The sequence below is a fragment of the Pogona vitticeps genome, chromosome 4, assembly GCF_051106095.1.
Source record: "Pogona vitticeps strain Pit_001003342236 chromosome 4, PviZW2.1, whole genome shotgun sequence".
Taxonomy (NCBI): domain Eukaryota; kingdom Metazoa; phylum Chordata; class Lepidosauria; order Squamata; family Agamidae; genus Pogona; species Pogona vitticeps.
In genome coordinates, this window is record NC_135786.1 from 184941120 (window position 1) to 184963855 (window position 22736).

The 22736-nt window shown below is 40.6% G+C and overlaps 1 protein-coding gene across 2 annotated transcripts in view; it reads right to left on the reverse strand.

The window, feature by feature from the left end:
- ROCK1 (Rho associated coiled-coil containing protein kinase 1) overlaps positions 1-22736 on the reverse strand; it is a 98110-nt gene that overhangs the window by 38444 nt on the left and 36930 nt on the right. For both annotated transcript variants that reach the window (XM_020794534.3, XM_020794533.3), the window contains exons 10-16: positions 20594-20753; positions 18390-18456; positions 17674-17762; positions 12434-12482; positions 3350-3485; positions 3114-3205; positions 2729-2975 (exon numbers count right to left, since the gene is read on the reverse strand). In XM_020794534.3, the coding sequence (XP_020650193.1) occupies positions 2729-2975; positions 3114-3205; positions 3350-3485; positions 12434-12482; positions 17674-17762; positions 18390-18456; positions 20594-20753 (840 nt within the window). The remainder of the gene's footprint in view (positions 1-2728; positions 2976-3113; positions 3206-3349; positions 3486-12433; positions 12483-17673; positions 17763-18389; positions 18457-20593; positions 20754-22736) is intronic.

A 22736-nucleotide genomic window follows, 5' to 3' on the forward strand; every position in this document is an offset into this window, starting at 1 on the left:
GTACAACTTTACGGCAAGCATCACATTGTGCAACTCTGTCTCCACAATGGGAGTGAAATCACTGTCGGAAACAGATTGCCACTAATTGAAGAATTCCCTTTTTGATTTCACGATTCATATAACTCGCATATTTTAAGACCAGGTTACTCACATCCCCAAGAAAAATTAATGTATTTTTTAATTTGATTTCACATGCTAGCAAGGTTATGCTCAAAATCCAACAAGGTAGGCTTCAGCAGTATGTGGACTGAGAACTCCCAGAAGTACAAGCTGGGTTTTGAAGGGTCAGAGGAACTAGAGACCAAATTGCTAACATGCGCTGGATCATAGAGAAAGCCAGAGAGTTCCAGAAAAACATCTATGTCTGCTCCATTTACTATCCAAAAACTGTGTGGACCCACACCAAACTATGGCAAATTCTTAAAGAAATGGGGGTGCCTGACCACCTTATCTATCTGCTGAGAAATCTATATGTGGGACAGGAAGCAACAGTTAGAACTGGATATGGAACAACAGATTGATTCAAAATTGGGAAAGGAGTACGACAAGGCTGTATATTGTCCCCCAGCTTAATTATATGCAGAATACATCATGCGAAAGGCAGGACTGGAGGAATCCCAAGCCGGAATTAAGAGTGCAGGAAGAAATATCAACAACCTCAGATATTCAGATAATACTACTCTGATGGCAGAAAGTGAGGAGGAATTTAAGAACCTATTAATGAGTCTGAAAGAGGAGAGCGCAAAAATGATCTGAAGCTCAACATCAAAAAAACTAAGATAATGGCCACTGGTCCCATCACCTCCTGGCAAACAGAAGGGGAGGATATGGAGGCAGTGACAGGTTTTACTTCTTGGGCTCCATGATCACACCAGATGGTGACAGCAGCCACAAAATTAAGACACCTGCTTCTTGGGAGGAAAGCAATGACAAACCTAGATAGCATCTTAAAAAGCAGAGACATCACCTTGTCGACAAAGGTCAGCATAGTCAAAGCTATAGTTTTTCCAGTAGCGATGTATGGAAGTGATAGCTGGAGCATAAAAAATACTGACCACTGAAGAATTGATGCTTTTGAATTGTGGTGCTGGAGGAAACTCTTGAGAGTTCCCTGGATTTCAAGGAGATCAAACCTATCCATTCTGCAGGAAATCAACCCTGAAGGCTCACTGGAAGGACAGATCCTGAAGCTGAGGCTCCAATACTTTGGCCATCTCATGAGAAGAGAAGATTTCCTAGAAAAGACCCTGATGTTGGGAAAGTATGAAGGCAAGAGGAGAAGGGGACGACAGAGGATGAGATGGTTGGACAGTGTCATTGAAGCTACCAACACGAATTTGACCCAACTCCGGGAGGCAACGGAAGACAGGAGGAGGGCCTGGCATGCTCTGGTCCATGGGGTCACGAAGAGTTGGACACGACTTAATGACTAAACAGCAACAACAGCAACATTATTTAATTAGTGACAATCTGCTACTGACAATGACATCAGTACCACTGCACAGGCAGAGCTACATAAGAGGATACAGGCCATTATAATAAAATTAATGCTTTATAAAGCATCCCTGAAAAAAAAAAAAACAAAGCATTATGTTCCTATCTTATGATCCTTAAAAGGTGTCCTAACATATATTTAAGCAGCCCAATACTGTGAGCTAATTCTAAAACCCATACAGACATATGGAAGAATATGTATATTCCTAGATGTATGAAGAACTACAAGTGGAACTCCCTCTCACAAGAGGCCAGGCTTGCCCCATCTTTGCAGTCATTTTGGAAGCAAAGACCTTTCTCTTCAGGTAAGGTTTCCCTCACTGACTGGCTCCCTGGGTGTCATTTTTAGTGGGCTGTTATGCCTTAGTGCTTTGAATGTGTTTTTAGTATTGTTTTGTTTACCATTTCTCACAGTGGTATTTGTATACTTCCTGTTTTAAGCTTTACATGTTGTTTTTAATGACGCAAGCCACCTTGTGTATTTTTAAAGGGGAAAGATAGGGTAAAATATTTTAAATAAATATAAATAAATAAATAACATGTTTGTATGCATTGCCCAGAATCTTACTGGTGCCTGCATATGGTTTGCTAAAGCTAACTGGCAAAGTGATAGCGAACATTTTGGTTGTACCATCAGATGTATGACCACACATGAGAACAAGAAGCACCCAACATCTTGTTAATTAGCTGTGGTATATTAATCTAATCTTACACGAACACCAAGAGGATTCTGGCAATTTTATCTCTGCAAAGATATAAGATTCTGCATGCAAACCCTCCTCAAAACTGGTAAATGAAGCTATTCATTGCTCAGAAATGGCATTGAGGGGGCATATTTGATCCCACCAGCTTCTTAACTTCCTATTGAATAGATAAAAGGCCTTTTCTCTCATCAATAAGGGGGGATAGGTGTCAAGTAAAAATATTATTCTATATCAGTGTTTCCCAACCTTGAGCAACCTGGGTGTTTTTGGACTGCAATTACCAGAATCTTTTACAACTAGCTGCGCTGGTTGGGGTTTCTGGGAACTGCAGTCCCAAAACAGCTAGGCTACCCAAGGTTGGGAAGCATTACAGTATTCAATATGAGAGATCTTGTCCACCCATGTTAAAATAAAGCCCAAATTATCAGTAAGTTAAGCATTTTGAATGGTTCTAGAATAATATTTTACATTTATACTGTAACAAACCTTTACATAATTTTTTAGATGTTAGAGTAGCATGGAGTGATTACCTTGTAGCTCTCCAATGATTTCTGATCCATGACTCCTATCCCTTCGTTCTACTTCCAGGGCTGCTTGCAATTGGTAATAATCCTTTTCCACTTGTAATTTGGTGCTCTCTAGCATTCTACATCTCTCTTGCATCTCCCTATTTAGGGATTCAAATTGGCTTACTGACTTGCTCATTTCTGTGTGACTTTTTCTCAGCCTTGCTGCTGTATCTGATTCTGTCCGTAGTAAATCATTGGCTTCTTCAAGCTAAGACAGGGAAATGAGGGAAGAATGAAAAAGAAAAAAGAAAAAAAACACAGAAGACCATACAATAAACATACTGAGCTTTCTTTTTCTAGAAACATTTGGGGAAGAAAAAGAATGCAAGTAAAGCAAACCACTTACTTGTTTTTGTAACTGCAGTATTTTGTCATTAGTTATATGTGATTGCTGACTGACTTTTTTCAAGTCTTCCAACTGATCTTTTAATGTTGACACTAGAAGGAAAGGATGAAACATGAAAACATGTAGAATTTAAATTTAATACTCTTACACAACTAGAAAAAAAAAGGAAACAACTGTATCACGATAAAATAAAATACAGATATACATACAATACTGCTAAGGGAAATACAGCTTACCTTCATTTTCTACATTTCTGCGTTTCTCATTCTCCTGTTCAAATTTTCTTTGATGTTCACTTATTCTGTGCTGAAGAAGCATATTTTCCTTCTCAACCTGAGCAACTGTTGATTCCAAATTTTTTCTCTGATTACCCTGTAAGTTGCACACATTTAATGTTTAACAAGTCAAGACATTTCAGTAAAAAAGAAAACTCTACACATACGAAACTTGCTACTACCGACACCTATAATTTGGTCAAAATTATTTTATTTAAAAAATTGATAATCCCTCTGTCAACTGGAAGATTCTCACAATGAAGAGTAAAATAGACAAATATCCTCAAAAATCACATTATGAGGCTTAAATGCGTAATCAACCATAATATGAAATTAGAAGACAATTAAGAAAGTAGGCATCATTAAAAATTTCTTGGATCAGTCATTAAAATGAACATGTTACACCATGTATTTTTGTTATCCAGTACCCTACTATTAGGTTTTTTAAAAGAATTAATTTTGAAATGGCAAAAGGGACGAAATTGATTTAGTGATAAAATATTGACTAGGTATGGGTTTTTTTTCGTGTTTTTTAAAAAAAGGAAAAAACACAAAGGAGGTTCATTTTTTCATTTGTCTGCACTTCTGTTGACTCCCAAAAGAGAGTCTATTTATCAGAAATGCTTTGCATTAATGAAAGAGTGTGATGTGAATACAGTGGTGCCTTGTTTAACGGGCGCCCCATTTAACGATGAAATCGCATAGCGATTAACTTTTTATGATCACTTTGCGATGTTCCCTATGGATGTTTCACTTACCGATCATTGCAAAGCGATGATTTTTTTAACAGCTGATTGGCGGTTCCAAAATGGCTACCGGGTAAAAAAAATGGCCGCCCGCTATTTTCTGGGACGGATCCCTGGCTTACCAGGCAGTGAAAATGGCCGCCGTATGGAGGATTTTCGCTTAAAGGTGAGTCTGAAGCCCACAGGAACACATTGAAGGGGTTTCAATGCATTCCTATGGGCTTTTTAATATCGCATAGTGACGAAATCGCTTTGCAGCGATTTTTGCTGAACAGATTATCGTCACTATGCGAGGCACCACTGTATTGGGAGGCACATTCTCTTTTAACCTTTCTTTCACTCTTTGTCTGCTAAAGTGCCTGTGAAATATTTTATTCAGTAGTATCATGAGCAGCCAATCAAAACATCTTGAATGAGCCGGAATTTTGAAGCTGTGAAAGGCACTAGACTGGTTGGAACCCAGTGAGAATGTTCTTTTTGTTTGTTTGTTTCACATATTCTTTGTGCTATATGCAAGCTCCTAACAACCCCTGTCTTGTGCTTCCTAAGCTGCCTGCCTGTCTGGGCCTCACTCTAGTAGAGATGTTCAGCACTTCAAAGCCCTGCCTTCTCTGGCAGACACCACTTGGAGGCAGTGGCCAGGCTTCCCTGCCCTGCCTCCTCCAGGCACTGCCTCAGAGTGGGCAACCGCCAGAGAAGTCAGTGCTTCATCCAATAAACTACTCTAACTCAAGACAGAGTTCTTATAAATTCCAGCATTGGACTCCACAGAGGTTGAATAAAATTTAGGCAAGAATTATTGATAATTGCTGGAGATATTGGGTGACTAGGCACAGACATTTGCCATATATTCTGGTTCTGTCTATTAATGTGATTTTTTTTCCATTTCTATTTTGAAAGACAGGTTACGTACCTGTATCCATGGTTCTTCAAGTGGACCTCTGTGAATTCACACAAGTGCGTTCAGACAGTGCCTGCGCTGGTCTTCTCGGAATATTCTAGAGCTTTTATAGAAAAGTAACAAAGTTGAGAGTTGCCGTAATAGCACATGCTCCGCCTGCTTCAGCCCTCAGTTCCAGTTATCCGCCAATAAATGAAGTGCTTAAGAAAGTTAAAAACGAGTGATGGATACAGGGGAGGCTGGGCGGGATGTGTGAATTCACAGAGGTCCACTTGAAGAACCATGGTTACAGGTAAATAATCTGTCTTTCTTCTTCATGGCCTCTGTGAATGCACACAAGTGGGTGACTAGCAAGCTCACTTACTGGAAGGAGGGCCATCTCCCTAGAGCAGAAGTCAAGACTTTTCTTCCAAAATTTGTCTCTTTCTTGGCCCGAAGGTCCAGTCTGTAGTGCGTCACAAAGGTGGACGCATTAGACCATGTGGCTGCTCTGCAGATATCTGGAACATCCGCACCATGCAGCAACGCTGTAGATGTTGCAACAGCCCTGGTGAAATGTGCTTTCAGGCCTTTGGGAGGAAGTTTGCCCCGCAGTTCGTAAGCTAGATAAATAGTGGAGACAAGCCATCTAGATATAGTTGAGGATGAAGCAGGGGAACCCTAGTGTGATCCCTGGAAGCATAGGAAAAGTCTTGGAGCACAATGAATTTCTTTAGTTCGTGAGATGTAATATGCCAAAGTTCTTCGAACGTCTAAGGAATGGAGCATGCGCTCAATGTTCGATGAGGGTTGAAGAAATTAAGTTGGTAATGTTAGGGGTTGATTGAGGTGAAAATCCGAGACAACCTTGGGTAAAAAAGAAACATCAGGATATAAGATAACCTTGTCTTTAAAGAACTGAAGATAAGGAGTGTTGGATCAGAGAGCTGCCAGCTCAGTTGCCCTTCTTGCAGATGTAATAGCCACAAGGAATAAAGACTTAAATGACAATAGGCAAATGTCACAAGAGGCCACAGTTTCAAAGGGTTGGCTCAGAAGCGCGCATAACACAAGTTGAAGTTACCATTGAGGTACAGGGGGTTTGACAGGTGGTCGGATATTTGACAAGCCCTTCAAAAAGGATTTGAGAGTCGAGTGAGAAAAAAGAAGAGCCGAATCAGAGTTGCGAGGTTGGAAAGAAACAATTGCTGAGACGTAAGCTTTAAGGGTGGATAAAGCCAAACCTGCATCAAACAAGTAAGTTAAGTATGTATGGTTTGGAGGGAAACAGGAGAAGTTTGTAACTGTCTTGATTGAGCAAGCCTTAGAAAATTATTCCATTTATATTTATAAAGGAGGTTAGTATATGGCTTTCTAGCCTTGTCTAGGACCTCTTGGATTGATAGATGAGCCTCCAAGCCGTCAAGTGCAGTGACTGCAGATCTGGATGGAGGATCTTGCCTGAGCCTTGGGTGAGAAGGTGTGGAATCAGTGATAGTCTGAAGACATCCACAGCCATCTCCTTGAGAGTGGAAAACCAGGGCTGACAAGGCCACTATGGTGCAATGAAGATGGCATCTGTCCTCAGCTGCCGAACCCTGACGAAAGTCTTCTGTATGAGTGGAATTGGAGGGAAGAGGTAGAGAAGGCCCGATTGCCATGGAATCACGAAGGCATTTCCAAGTGAATCCTCGCCTCTGCCCGCACAAGAGGCATACGTCCTGCACTTCTTGTTCTGTGTTGCAAACAAGTCCACCGTGGAATAACCCCACCGGTTGCAGAGTAGTTGGAAGGTGTTGTTGTCTAGTTCCCATTCGTGAGACTGTCCTGTTAGCTGACTCAGTTTGTCTGCCAGCTCGTTGTCACTCATTGAAATATGAAGATCCACCAGAAAGACATGATGATGGTAGCACCACTCCCACATGTGTATTGACAGATACAGGAGAGACATGGATTGTGTCCCTCCCTGTTTGTTGATGTAAAACATGGTCGTGGTGTTGTCGGTGAGTACTTGTATCAGAGGAAGGAATGCGCAGAAAGCTTTTATGACCACCAGCATCTCTAGATGACTGATGTGGAGACGTCTGTCACGATGAGACCAGAGAGCATGTATCTTGTGGGGTCCGCAGTGTGCTCCCCACCCTGTGGGACTGGCATCTGTTGTCACTTGGGCAGAAAGCTGTAACAGTTGAAAGGGACGGCCGACTAGAATATGTGGTAGAAAGGTCCACCATTGTAGTTGTTTTGCTAGTTCTGGGGTGACAAGTAGATGCTTTCATGGATCGTCTTGAAGAGGATTGAAGAGCGCCAGGAACCACGCCTGGAAGGAGCGCATCTTCAGATGTGCATGTGTTAGTGCAGCTGTTGTGGAGGCCATGAGGCCAAGCAGATGCTGAGCATGATGAGCGGAGATGGTTGAGTGTGGGCGAAATTTGTGAACAGCTTTGTGCAGCTTCAGTATACGGCTTGGTGGAAAGAATATCCGAGCTTTGAGAGAGTCCAGTCTTGCTCCTATATAATCAACCATTTGGGATGGAATTAGGTGCAATTTCTTTATGTTCACTGTAAGGCCGAGGTTCCTCAAGGTGTACAGGACAAATCTGGTGTCCTGCAAGGCCTTTTGTCTGGATGGGGACACCACCAGCCAGTTGTCTATACAGTGGACCCTTGACTTACAGACGGCTTGACTTACAGACTTTTTGAGTTACAGACTTCTCTGGACGCAAAATTTAGGTTTGACTTGCAGCCTGAGAATTGACTTACAGACCAGAAAAAAACCAAAATGGAACAAAAAGGGCCTGTTACGGGATTAATCGGTTTTCAATGCACTGGAGACTTGACCTACAGACTTTTTGACTTGAGAACCGCCTTCCAATACGGATTACGTTCTCAAGTCAAGACCCCACTGTATAAGGAAACACTTGTATGCCGTGAAGACAGAGAAAGCCTGCTATCGGAGCCATGCACTTTTTGAAAGTGTGGGGAGCTGTGGACAGTCCAAAGGGAAGGGCACAAAATTAGTAAACAGTGTTTCGAAAGATGAAGTGGAGGTATTTTCTGTGATGCTGATGAACTGAAATGTGAAAATATGCTTCCTTTAGATCTATGACTACAAACCAATTGTTTTGTTTAAGAAGATGAACAATGGATTCCAATGTGACCATCCGGAAGTGTCGTGGATGCAGGTAAGTGTTTAGGTCTCTTAAGTCCAGAATGGGCCAGATACTGCCGTCCTTTTTTAGGATGGTGAAGTAACAGGAGTAAATCCGTTGGATATGTCTCGATGTGGTACTTGTTGAATAGCTTGCTTTTGAAGCAGAGCAAGAATCTCTTCTTCTAGAACAGAGTCGAAAGATATAAGCTTGATTTGTCCTAGAGAAGGAAATTCTATAAATTCTAGCTGGTAGCCGAATCGGATGATACTTAGAACCCAAGTATCCTTTGGAATATGGGACCAATTTTGGAAAAAAAAAACAGAGCTAATTGAGTATCTTGGGAAAAAATATGAAAAATTGTGCGTCTAAGTCAAAGGTACTGCTTTGTCTTCTTGGCAGGAAGGCGTTAAGACTGACATCTTTGTGAAGATGCTTGAGGTCTGAAAGTCGGAGCAGAAGATGAAGCCTGGGAAAATCTACTTTGGCTGTGATTCTTGAAAGCACAGGAAGATTGGGAAGATGGTTGTTAATATTGCTGCTAAGGGTATTGTTTGCGCCACTGATATCTTTGGTATTTAGGTTTTTGGTGAATAGTGTAGGATTTGGCAGTTCTCTTGATTTTGTGCAAGTTTTCCAATGAGTCATCGGTCTTTTTGCTGAATAGCCCCTTGGCATCAAAAAGTAGGTCTTCAATGAGTGTTTTGACGTCTTCTATAATGCCTGAGGACCTGAGCCATGCGTGACATCTTAAAGTGATGGCAGATGTTAATGTTTTAGAAGCGACGTCTGCTGAATGGCAGGAGGCCAGTCGTTGGTGTTTCACCATAGTTAGGGCTTCTGCATAGGTTTTAAGGAAGCCCTGTCGTGTTTCATCCGGGGCTGCTTCAAGGGCTGGAAGAACTCACAACCAAAGTTGTCTTTGGTACGCCCCCATGGCCACTTGGTAATTCGCCACTCTCAGTAAGAAAAGGTGAAAGAATATATTTTCCTGCCCAGGACATCAAGCTTACGTCCTTCTCTATTCGTAGGAGTGACATGGGCTCTCCCAGAATATTTAGATGAGTTTGATTGTACGATTATAGAATTAGGGACTGGGTGTTTAGCCAGAAAATTGGTCTCATTACCGTGAGTACGGTACAAACTGTCAGTCCTGCAAGCAAGCAGTTGGGATGTTGAAGGTTGGTTCCACGATTCCATAATTAGCTCCATGAGGGTCTGAATAAAGGCTAGGCTTAATGGCGGGGACCTCTCTTGGTTGATATGGCCAAACACCAAGTCTTCCTTAGGGGGTGGAGGCTGTTCTGTTTGGAGCTTAAGAGTCTTTGACATCCTAGAGATCATCTGGACGTAGGAAGAAAAATTTTCCAAAGGTAAGGATGGGTGCGGGTCACCTGCATCTGACTCAAAAGATCCTCCTTCAACAGGGGTTTCACCTGAGGCAGCAGAAAAAACTTCGTCCTCTTGACCTGAAGACGCAGAAGGGAATATTTCTTCCTGGTCAGAAGGTGATGGTAAGCGTGCCAATTTCTTTGACTTTTGTTTAATGACTTCATGTTCAGATGTTCATTGAGAATGTAAGGGATGGTCCTTAGCCTAGGTAGTCTTCGATCCCGACTTCGAAGGTCTGGTCTGTTTAGGAGCATCTTTAGGTACTTCTTGTCTTTTTGGAATATGTCGAGTTTTGACGTCGAGAGCTAATCAATGCGGAGATGGGGAAGAGGATGTCAAAGTGTAGACATAGCAAATTTTCTTATGTCTATGGTAATCCTCCAACGTCGACAACGAGTCGGCATCAGTGTTGTCATGTCGATGTTGACGGCTTGCAGTCAACCTCAACATAGTCCAGAATGGGCCAGATACTGCCGTCCTTTTTTAGGATGGTGAAGTAACAGGAGTAAAATCCACTGGATATGTCTCGATGTGGTACTCGTTGAATAGCTTGCTTTTGAAGCAGAGCAAGAATCTCTTCTTCTAGAACAGAGTCGAAAGATATAAGCTTGATTTGTCCTAGAGAAGGAAATTCTATAAATTCTAGCCGGTAGCCGAATCGGATGATACTTAGAACCCAAGTATCCTTTGGAATATGGGACCAAGGGGATCATTATATTTTTTACGATGTCGAGAAGACCGAGGTAGGACTACCTCTCGTCGAGAAGATCGATGCCGATCTGGGGAGATGTGCTTTCTCTTCACTGTCCTTTTCCAAGGTGGAGAGTTGGCCTCAAGGAAGTCGACGGTGAGAGACGTGGTGGTGACGCCCGCCTGGTGGAAACAGGGCTATGATGGACAGAAACCAGGCTAGAAAGAATAGCATCTTCTCTCCGGCCAGGGCTCGGTGAACGACTGAGCCCGGTAGGAGAAGCCTCTAGCTGGCGTGGAGGCAGCTGCTTCAGAGACATTCTCAGTCCCGAGAAGAATACTCAAGAATCAGTGATGGTAACGATGCCGAGACAGGAGGGATATTCTTACGGTGTTCCTTGGGTTTATCCTTATCTTTCTATGTTAACTTTTTCTGTTTTAAGGATTCTTTCGACTACGTGCCTGAAGAGATCTTCGACGCTGAGGTAAGTGTCTTTTTACTCGTCGACATCGATTATTTTTTCCAAGACTTATCAAGAGGTCTCAAAGTCAACAAGGATGGAGAAGCCGATAAGTCTAGGTGAGGGATAGCTGAAGGGGTCGATGCCGTCTCCATTTCAGAGGGTTTCGACTCTGAAAAGGTCTTATCCGAAAGAAAAAGTTTTAAATGTTGTTCTCGAGCCTTCAGAGAGGCTTTGGTAAACTTTTTACAGTGCCAACAAGACTCAGGCTGGTGGGTGTCCACTAGACGAAAAGGCAGCAGTCGTGACCATCAGAGAATGGTAACTTACGGGAACACGACACGCACCTACTGAAAGATCCTGAAGGGGACATAAAGCAGAAGGGAAATATAGAAGAGATGAACTCATGATTGAGAAGGTAGTCAGTCCAGAATGCAGTCAACTCTCGACTTACGAACGTCCCTAGATACAAACTTTTTGATTTACGTACGGCTCCAATGGCAAAAATTGGCATCGACTTGCGAACGGAGCTCAACCTATGAACAAGACTAAGGCTCTGTTCACAAGTCAATGCCATCGGAGGAAGCCCTTTGAGAGCTACTAAGGCAACGATCGTGGTGGCAGGGACCCCCAGGGAAGTCTCCCATGGGAGACCTCACTGATGGTCCCCACCGCCGCAGTCGGCACCTTCAGAGCTCTCAAAGGGCTTTCCCCCCGACATTGGAGGAAGCCCTTTGAGAGCTCCGAAGCCAAAAAGGCAGGGAGAAAGGGTGGGAAATTCTAATTTACCGACCTTTACCCCTGACATTTTGCCTTTTGAAATGTTGGAACGGATTTATTCCATTCCTATGCATTTCAATGGGAAATGGTACTTCGACTTGCGAATTTTTGACATACAAACGTCATTCCAAAATGGATTAAGTTCATAAGTCAAGGTACCACTGTAATAAAGTCCTCTGACTAGCAAAGGGTACATTCAAAAGAAAATCCAAACAAGTGTTTAACAGTATAAAGCCAAACGCAGTGAACGAGGTAAGCACGGGAAGTGAAAAATGGTCTGAGTAAGTAGGTGCCGGAAATAACGAAGCAAAAACTGTTTAAATGTTCTGCGTCGAAGGGCAACAGAGAGATAGCGAGATCCAAAGCATTCCGTGTCAAAAACCCAGGTTATCAGTCCAAAAAGCAGAAAAAGCTCTAACAGTGAGAAGTTCCAAGCATTAAGGTGGTAAAATGGAACTGAGGGCAGAGGCAGGCAGAGCATGGGCTATTATGGCAACTCTCAATTTGTTACATATCTATAAAAGTGCTAGAATATTCCGAGAAGACCAGCGCAGGAACTGTATGAACCCACTTGTGTGCATTCACAGAGGCCACGAAGAAGAAATAAAAAATATGGCAGGTTATGTTTTTCTAATTTATCCACTAATAATAATATTTTGCTATGTAAAAGAGCTAGTGGAATTTGAATATTATAATTATACCTATATTAACAACAAATAGAGATGGGCACGAACCCCAGTTCGGTGGTTTGGCCAAATTCTGCACTGCACCCACACAGGTGTTATGCAGGTGCTGCCCACTCCCCTCTCCCGCCTCCTCCACATGCTCGCCCACTCCCTGGCTTTCCAGGCACAACTGCCCACTCATGGATCACAGCAAGAGTTTTTCTCCTGAAAAATAAATAAATAATATAAATAAAATCTAATAACAACAAAAACACTTACTTCCTCATCTAATTCCTTCATTATCTTGTCTAATTTAATGTTCGATGTTCTAAAAAATAAAGAGAAACACATTGTTAAAGACCTCATTTTGGTTTGGGGTCAATGTTTTCATGTATATATAAACAATACAGCCCTGGTCTGTGGTACATGGCCAGAATACTAGTTTTCAAAAAGGCAGTTATGTTAGTCTGTTTCAAGATAGATAACAAAAAAGAGAACAAAAATAAAAACAAAACTATTGTGGCTCCTTAAGGCTAACAGATTGATATCAGTGTGAGCTATCATGGATAATTCACCTCCTCAGGCACATGAAGTATAATAGCCAACAGAATTATATGCACAGTTTAAAGTAGTGGGGTGGTGACCATGTGAGATGGGAAAGAGTGTGACAAATATATTGTTAATATACGTTCAAACAATAAAGGCATTGTTAATGGTGGTTATGAATTTTCAAGGTACTGATTACATAGACATCCTGTTAACAGGTGAAGGAATAGGCTTGTTTGTCAGCTGATAGCAATGGTTGCTATTTCTAAAGTGTAGATGGAGTTGTGCTGAAGTCAGAACTCTTAGGCTATAGTTACACACAAGACTAAATAAAACCCGTGTATTAATACAGTGGTGCCTCGCTAGACGATGATAATCCGTTTCACTGAAATCACTGTTTAGCGAAATCATTGTCTAGCGAAAAGCATTTCCCTATTGAAATGCACTGAAACCTGTTTAATGCGTTCCAATGGGAAAGAATCGTTGTTGTCTAGCGAAGATCAGCCATAGGAAAGCCGCTTTGCGAACCGCCAATCAGCTGTTTAAATAGCTGTCTTGCAAAGCTTAGGTCCCAAAAACACCCATTTTGCAAGCACAGAGGGAGCTGTCAAAATCGTCTAGCGAAAATTGGTTTGCGAAGCAGGAACCAAACACTGTCCAGCGAAATTCACCCATAGGAATCACTGTTTTACGAATCACTATAGCGATCGCAAAAAGTCAATGTCTAGCGAAAAAACTGTCATGCGGGGTAACTGTCTAGCGAGGCACCACTGTATATTCTAAGTAATACTGGTCTTTTTTTAGATGGACACTGAAATCTATGAATACAGCTCAATTCAATCCTCTTCCTTGCTCTCTCAGATCTTCCTTTGCAATTCCTTTCCTCCACAACAGTTACTTATCTGTAACAGAGCACCCAAAGAAGCTGAAGTTATCTGAAACTGGCTTTTGTGTATTGTCATTTCTTATGTCAGATTCGTGGCCACCTTTTGTGAAGAATATGCCATTTGCCCTATGTAGAACATAGAGGGGCAGTGCCGCCAAAGGGTGGCACAAATAACGTTAGCAGAACATGTAAATTAGCTGCTGATGTTGTGGGTCATATTACTATGGTCTGTTATGTTACTGACAGCATAGGTGTATGGACACAGGTGGTATCTCGGTTCATAGCAGAGTCTTGTTTCTATCTCTGTTATGTGTTTCATACTGTATAACCTACCGTGTGTCAAGTTGTTTTAAGATGGAGATTGTAGTCTCTAACCTAGTACAGGCCGGCCAGCCAGAGCCTTGGAGGGGGAAGTATTATTGTCCAGAATGGGCCCAATGAAGATCTTTACAAGTGGATAATATCACTAGGCCTGGCTGCAGACAATAGATGTTGTTCAATATGAAATCTGGAGGTACAGTATGTTAATCTAAATAATGATCAGCAGTTTTTTTATATACAGTGGTACCTCGCTAGACGATGATAATTCGTTCCACTGAAATCGCTGTCTAGCGAAATCATTGTCTAGCGAAAAGCAAATCGTCATCTAGCGAAAATCAGTTTGCGAAGCAAGGACCAAACATTGTCCAGTGAAATTCCCCCATAGGAGTCATTGTTTTGTGAATCGCTATAGCGATCGCAAAAAGTCAATGTCTAGCGAAAAAATTGTCATGCGGGGTAACTGTCTAGCGAGGCACCACTATATATAACATGGTGATTAGACAGCTACTGCACAGATGCACAATGGTGTCTGAGAAATGTATGACTGTGAAGGAGAGAAAGGGAGTAAGCCGTCCTCCGCGGCTAAAGGAGCAGAAGGAGGAGGAGAATGTATAGAAGGGATACTGGTAGAGGTGGAGCGTGACGACCGAGAAGTACAGGATTATAGAGAAGTGTGTCTGGCTGATGAGAAGGGGGAGGAGCTCGATCTGATTGTGTGGGAGGACATAAAGGAGGGCGAAAAGGCGGGAAGTTTCAGGGTGGTGAAGAGCGAACCGGTGGATAAGAAAGACAGATCAGTGCAAACAGAATGAAGCATGGGCCAGGAGGGTTTCCAAAAGTTGTTAAAGGAATTCCCTAATCTGCAAGTAAGTGGAGGCTTACTCCCAGAACCACCAGATTTCCTAACACGCGGGCAAGAGTTGGATCCACTAGAATGGACTGTGGTGGTTTATCCACGTAATCAACGTGGGGGGAGGAGGGTGATCCGTTTCAGTCCCTCTTTGCTTCAGAACCAACGGGAGGGGGACTGGGTGAGATACCCATGTTGCGGGACCGTTTGCGCGGTCAGAACTACTCCGATACGGCCTATGACCAACCGAGAACGCTTTGGGCCAGCCAAAGAAATGGAGAAAGCTGAAGTAGTTAGAAGTTTTAAGCTGTTACCCGAATTGAGTTTGATGGACCCTTTCGAGCCTGTTGAGTTTGTATTTGAATAAAATGGATTCTGTAAAATCTAAAGAACCGCCTTCTGTCCTCTTTCCCGCAACTTCCACGGAACCGCCCTCGGCCGAACCAGCCCAGACTTACAATGACTTACATAGACTGGCACAGCCTCAGGTTAATAGTAGAATGAAAATTATTACAGTTCTGGGAATTGAAATGTTAAAGAGGTCAGCAATCTCAGAGGAGAAACTCCAAGGGACAGGAACTGAATATGTGAATATGAGTGCAAACTGTGGCGCCATACATGAGCCCATAGCCGACCTGTTGATCTGGGGATATGTTATTACCAAAAATGAAGTCGTGTGTGAGTACAAACACACAGGATTTAGTGGCTGGGTGCATTACTATTTCACTCAGAATGGCATTCTTAATGGCTTGTAGTTCATCCTTGTGGGGGATATTTGTATAAAGCAGCAATGTATCCACAGTGCTAGAATGACATAATCTAGGAAGTTGTGAATGAAATGTGTTTCCTCAGGAAGTCAGCTGTGTCCCTCACTAGCTAAGCACATTAAGCTTTATTGTTCTTTTGAGTATTTCAGCAGTTAGATCTGTAGCTAGAGGCACATAAAATATATAAATCTAATGCTTTTTTCCAGTTTTCAGGCACAGTCCATGTTGAGGTTTTTTTCAACAGTACTTTTCAAAGAGACAGCCACATTAATCCACTTCAGCATGTAGAATGAAAACCAACTAACCAACTACATACATACATACATGCACACGTGCGCATACACACACAGAGAGGTTTTATCTACAGCCTTGTTATCACTACAGATAAAAAATTCTTTCCTTTGACATAGCTCTAACCCCTTCCAAAACAGTATTGGTATGAACTGAAAGACAGGTTGTTATCTTCACCCATTAACAGGATGCATATAAAATCAGTAATTTATTCACTGGTGGTGCTAGTGCCATGATCATTTTGAAAATTCATAACTGTCACCCCTCTTTTTCTTATATGGTCCCTAACCCCACTACTATGTATTTTATCTACATAAACCTGCAACTATTATATTCTATGTGTCTGAGGAAGCAGATTATTCTCCATAAAAACTCATAATAAAATAAATCTCCTATTACGTATGTAAGGTACCACAACACTTTAAGGCTAAGTAAATTACAAGGATAGCTTGTAATATTTGTGATGCCACAATCATTCATTTATTTTTGTTTTATTTGTATTAGACATGGCCAAGATATAATATATAATGGGAACACTGATTTTTCTCCCAGAATCAGGTCTAATTTATGCTGACAGTAACCTTCTCCATTCCTAACGTTTTATAATGTTGTGTTGGACTCCTATATATAAGACTACAGTGCAGCTGTATTGTATGTACAGTGGTGCCTCGCTTACGGGGCGCTCCGTTTAGCGACGAAACCGCATAGCAACGAAGATTTTGCGATTGCAAAAGCAATCGCATTGCGATGTTTTAAATGGGTTTTTTTCGCTTTGCGATGATCGGGTCCCTGTTTCGCTTACTGATCATCGCAAAGCGATGATTTTTAAACAGCTGATCGGCTGTTCCAAAATGGCTGCCAGGTAAAAAAAATGGCCACCCGCTGTGTTTAGGGGCGGATTCCTCGCTTAAGAGGCAGCGAAAATGGCCGCCGTATGGAGGATCTTCGCTTTAGGGTCAGTTTTTTGCCCATAGGAGCGCATTAAACAGGTTTCAATGCGTTTCTATGGGCTTTTTTTAATCGCATAGCGACGAAATCACTTAGCAGCGATTTTTGCTGCACGGATTAACGTCGCTATGCGAGGCACCACTGTAGTTTTACACTGGTCAATGACCATAATAAAGACTATATATATACAGTGTATATATAAAATGGTCATTGACCAGTGTAAAACTACATACAATATAGCAGCACTGTAGTTGTGAGCTTTAGTGTGAGTTGTATCAAACTGTAAATCTGAGTTAAAATAGTTAAGTCAAATATTTGATGTTCCTCCATAACCTCCTGTGCGTACAAAACTAGCGAGTCAGGAAGAAGGGTTTGGCCTAGGTTCGTTACATATCAGATTTTTTTGTAAACCAGGATATATTTTTTTTATAAGCAGGCGTATTCGAGCATATGTTCCTACACCTATTTTCAGTACTAAGAAAGTACAGTTTGGTAACAGGTACATTGTGTCAGATACTGTTCCTATTAAGCCAATGAAACAATTCTAAAACAAGGGCTGTTTCTGTGATTTGACAGGGAACTGCCAAGTACCAGCTCCTGCCAGGTTCAGACATCACGCTGAACAAATTAGTCAGTCCAGAACAGCCTGATCAACCAAGAGCAAGCAGACTAACATGGTGCTTGTCATCAATAAGCTCTGATGCCCAAAGAAGCCTGGATTATTTTGAAGTCTGAACTGGTTCACCGCCCTTATCTAGTATGAAAAATTCCCTGAGACCACTTTTTTTTTTTTATCGTATTTACATTTGAGGTCTTTGGTGTAAACAAAGTGCTGACACCATCACCATTCCCAAGAATAAAATTTATACAACTGATTCTTCTGTAGCGTTAAGTACAATAAATGAGTCACCTGAATTTTTGTTCCATTTCATCTTTCAGCTGCATTTCATTATGTAGCTGTTCTTCAAGCTGATATATAGTTTTTTGCAAAGATTCCAGCTTTAAATATAAAGAAAGAATGAATAGCAAGGTCATGCTTCAGAAGAACTGATCAAATGAGGTCTCTATTATAGGTCTATTCTTTAATATATCATGCTTCCCCGAAAATAAGACAGGGTCTTATATTAATTTTTGCTCCAAAAATGCATTACAGCTTATTTTCAGGGGATGTTTTATTTTTAAAAAATATACAACAATCTACATTTATTCAAATATAGTCATGTCATCTTCTTCTAGTTGCTTCACAATGGTGGAAGGCAGGTTTTTCGCTTAACTGGGTCTTATTTTTGGGGTAGGGCTTATGTCACGAGCATCCTGAAAAATTATATTAGGGCTTATTTTCAGGTTAGGTCTTATTTTCTGGGAAACAAGGTACAATTATTCTGAATGGTCTTCCAATCCTTTACAAATCCCTTTTTGCAGTCAGCAACAGTTTTATAACCTTTCATCTACACTTCCTCCAATGTCTCAAAAATATACCTATAAGCATGCTTTAGTGATTTGAAAGTATTTTAAATTTATGCAGCAACTAAGTGGCAAAGTAACAAAAGTGATCTAAGAATACCACTTAAAGCATTATGTTTGGATTAAAAGAACTGCAAAGAGAAGTAACAAAAAAAGACATACCAAACTTTTATCCACATTGGTACTTTGTCTGTTGTCATTAGAATTTGCAGTGCAGCTAGACAAATACCTGCAAAGAGAATTGCAATGCCTTTTTAAAGAGGTAAAGGAGTAGAAATACATTCCATTAAAAATCATTACTGTCCCTTTCTTCTCAAAGAAAAAAGGAATACAGTGGTGCCTCGCATAACGTTTGCTTCGTTTAACGTTTTTTTCGCTTAACGTTTATTTTTTCAGAGTCAGATTGTGCTTCGTATAACTTTTTCCCTATGGGCGATTTTCGCATAGCGTTTTTGGGACCATGCTTCGCTTAACGTTTTTTGTTTTAGGTCCCCTGCTTCACTTAACGATGTTCATTTTTTCAATTACAGAAGTGTCTTAACATGTTGAAAAACAGTTTTAAATGCTTGGAATCATTAGTGCACCTTCTAAAATGTGTGCATACTTAATTTGGCGTTGATCTGACTTTTCGTTAATTTTTTGTGAATTTTTGTTTTTTGGCCCATAGGAACCAATGGACCTGTCAAAATCTGACAGCTCCATGCTTTCCTATGGGGGAGAAAACAATTTACAAAAAATTAACGAAAGTTCAGATCAACGCCAAATCAGGTTTGCACACAACTTAGGGGGTCCTCTAACGAACCCAAGAATTTAGAACAGTTGCTGAGTCTTCATTAATTTTTTGTGAATTTTTTCTTCCCCCATAGGAAATAATGGAGCTGTCAGATTTTGACAGCTGTCAAAAGTTGGGGGAAAAAAATTCACCATTAATTAACGAAAAGTCAGATCAAAGCCAAATTAACTTTTGCATCCGTTTTAGAGGGTGCAGAAGCTAATCCAAGCATTTAAAACCATTTTTGACCCTTTTATGACACACTTAATTTTGCAAAAATTGACTTCGCAAAGCCATTGAAATGTATTGAGTCAGCTACAATACATTCCAATGGAGGATACATTGTATCGTATAACAATGTTTCCTATGGGTTTTTTCGCTTAAGGACAGCAATCCGTGCCTATTGGAACGGATTAACCGGTTTCCAATGCATCTCTATGGGAAATGGTGTTTCGCATAACGATGTTTCGCATAACGTTTTTTTTTTAACCAATTAAAAACGTTATGCGAGGCACCACTGTATAAGGTATATTTTATTCTGTGCAACATACAGAAAACGTGGTACTACATAACAAAATACATAGGAAAAAGTTATACAGTATACGAAAAAAGAAAAAAATTATATATTGTATGTCTAGCAGGTATCATCACAAAAAATGACACTCTGTAGTAAATCCTATTGGCACAACTTTTTCAGGATCAGTCACCAGAAACATTCAATTTAAAGTAATTAAGAACTTCCTATCCCTCTCCTTTTAAGCTTTGCAGCTCCTTAAGGAAGCCTCAGGATGGAGGAAGAGGAAGAGATATAAAACAGTAAAAAATTGATGCCAGATTCATGGCAGCAGCAATCTGGTGGTGATTTTTTTTTACTATTAAAGGCTCTCCATTTCAAAAAGCACACATTCTAGATTTTCCTCATCAACCTTCTAATGATTTTCATAGCACATTTCTTTATCTGATACACATAAAATCTGAATATCCATATTAGATGCAATGCCACGTAAAGGCTCCAAGACTTGCAGTATGTAACTGTAAGAATGGATATTAACACATTATTTTCCCTGATATATTACTGTTTATCAAAATCATGAACAAACAGAATGATCTCAAAATAAAAGAAAATAAAAAGATCTGATAACAGCACTAACTGCTTAGGCTGCATGCATCAGTAAGAGCTCTCCTAAACTTGTGTCAGTTTGGGAAAGACAAAGTAGCCCTTCCCTTCCGTGAAGAGTTAGGCTAACTCAAAGTCTGGACTCCCCTCCAAAAGGTATAGGAGAAGCTGTGGTTACTCACTGATTCTGTGTCTTACAGTGAGGACAGAAAGAGTATGAGGGAAGGCACACAGCTTATTAGACTTGTAAAACTCATAGAAAGGTGTACAAAATAGCCATACATCCTTTAAATTGAGCACTGCTAGAATATGAACCATAATCGTGGTTCAATTTCAGGATCACATTGCAAAGCAGTTCTTGAAATATTCCTCACACTAAATCAGAATTAAGCAAATTTTTACATTCCTTTTTAATCCTATTAAATTAAAATCATGCTATTCTTCTTGACAAGATGGTAACAAATATATAGTGCTTACTGATGATTACTGTAATAAGTAAATCCCACAAAAGGTAGCTGGTTGCCAACAAATGCTTTTGGTATAGGAAATGTTTCTTCTTCTCCTTTATCTTCTTCCAAATCATCAAAGTTGCTGGTGTCAATATCACTACTTAAATCAGGCACAACAGGTGCTACAGCTAACAATAAAACAAACAAAAATTCTATAATGTTCATCCAAAAGTCTGCTTTCAAAATGTATTGGAAATGAAGTAAAGATATAAATGAATGGATACATAACAAGATCACATAACAAGATGTAATTCTTATTCTACACTGGGCAGCGCATGAAACAGACTGAACCCTTTCCAAGCCATCTGAAGATTCAAAACTCATTAAAGAATACAAATTGCTCTTCAGTGCCTGAAAGAAAACTGATTATATATGAAATGGTAACTCAAGAAATCTCAGGTCAAAAAATAAATACAGACTTCTTGCAAATATATTTTCATAATAATCAAAATTGTTTGCAATATGATTTTCTGCCATGTCATAACTGGCCAATTCCACAAATTGGTCAGACTCCTAGTCTTTCTACATAATATGTTTATTTCGGTTCTGACAAATAGCAAAGTTATTTATTACAGATTGAATGCCACCTTTCATCAAGATACCAGGTGGTGTTCAAACATAATACAAAATAAAATAAAAACCACAAGTACAGAAAAAAAAATTCAGAAGGAAAAAGCCCCGAACAAAATTAATTCTACACTTGATATTACAGTGGTGCCTCGCTAGACAGTTACCCCGCAAGATAGTTTTTTCGCTAGACATTGACTTTTTGCGATAGCTATAGGATTCGCAAAACAGTGATTCCTATGGGGGATTTTCGCTGGACAATGTTTGGTCCCTGGTTCGCAAACCGATTTTCGCTAGACGACGATTTTGACAGCTTCCGCCGCGCTCGCAAAACAGATGTTTTCGGGACCTAAGCTTCATAAGACAGCAATTTAAACAGCTGATCGGCGGTTCGCAAAGCGGCTTTCCTATGGCCGATCTTCGCTAGACAACAACGATTCTTCCCCATTGGAACACATTAAACAGGTTTCAATGCATTCCAATAGGGAAATGCTGTTCGCTAGACAATGATTTCGCTAACCAGCGATTTCAATGGAACCGATTATCATCGTCTAGTGAGGCACCACTGTATTTATTATAAACATAAGGCACACAGCATAGATGAGCAAAGGGTGTCTCTTCAGAGGCTGTTGGACTGAAAGTTCCACCAGACTACGGCATCACATTGAATCAGGAGGAATCTGGAGAACTGCAGACCAAAAGAATTATTTGGAAAACTGTATTTTATCCACCCCTCTACTAAGGTTATGTTCATACATATTAACTGCACATATATATGTATACAATCAACCGCAGACCCACACAACATTCATGACCTGCTTTCTATGGGCAAAAGGGTTCCACCCAAGTTCCCCTCTAAGATGTGTGCCTTTGTGCAACTCTATCTCCCTCCATACAACTTTTTTCCTACTCTGCACAAACACAATTGTTTTCAGTCCCTTTGGTTCTGGTTGCAACAAAACTCCACAAGGGGGAATTTATTTATTTATTTATTTATTTATTTATTTATTTATTTATTTATTTATTTATTTATTTATTTAATACCCCACCTATCTGGTCATTGTGACCACTTTTGCGCACAAGCAAAGTTGTGCATGTGAGGGGCAGAGCGGCAGGGCTGAAAATTAGTGGTAATGTTGGTTCCACTCATAGATGATGTATACATACCACTGTATACCTCCTACCTATAGCACCTTTAGAGGGCTGTACAGGTTGCTGTAGGTAGGTATGAGGGAAAATCCACTCTGACCAGTTGACCTGCATACATCTAGATATGGGTCTGACGCACATATATTTTATTTGTATATTTTAGGACAAGAAAGAAAAAACGATCACATGACAAATTATGCATATTTTTAAAAGCTTTGGGTGTGTATGTTTCAAACAGTAGCCCACTGTACTTCATGCATGAGTAAATGACATTTTAAGCTGAAGTGGCACTCAAAAACATTTGAATATATTTGATATAGCACAAAGGTCTGTAGTTTAAAGGGGCAAAAGTAAGGATTCTGATGCATGTGTCCAAGGTTTTAGATGCACTATTT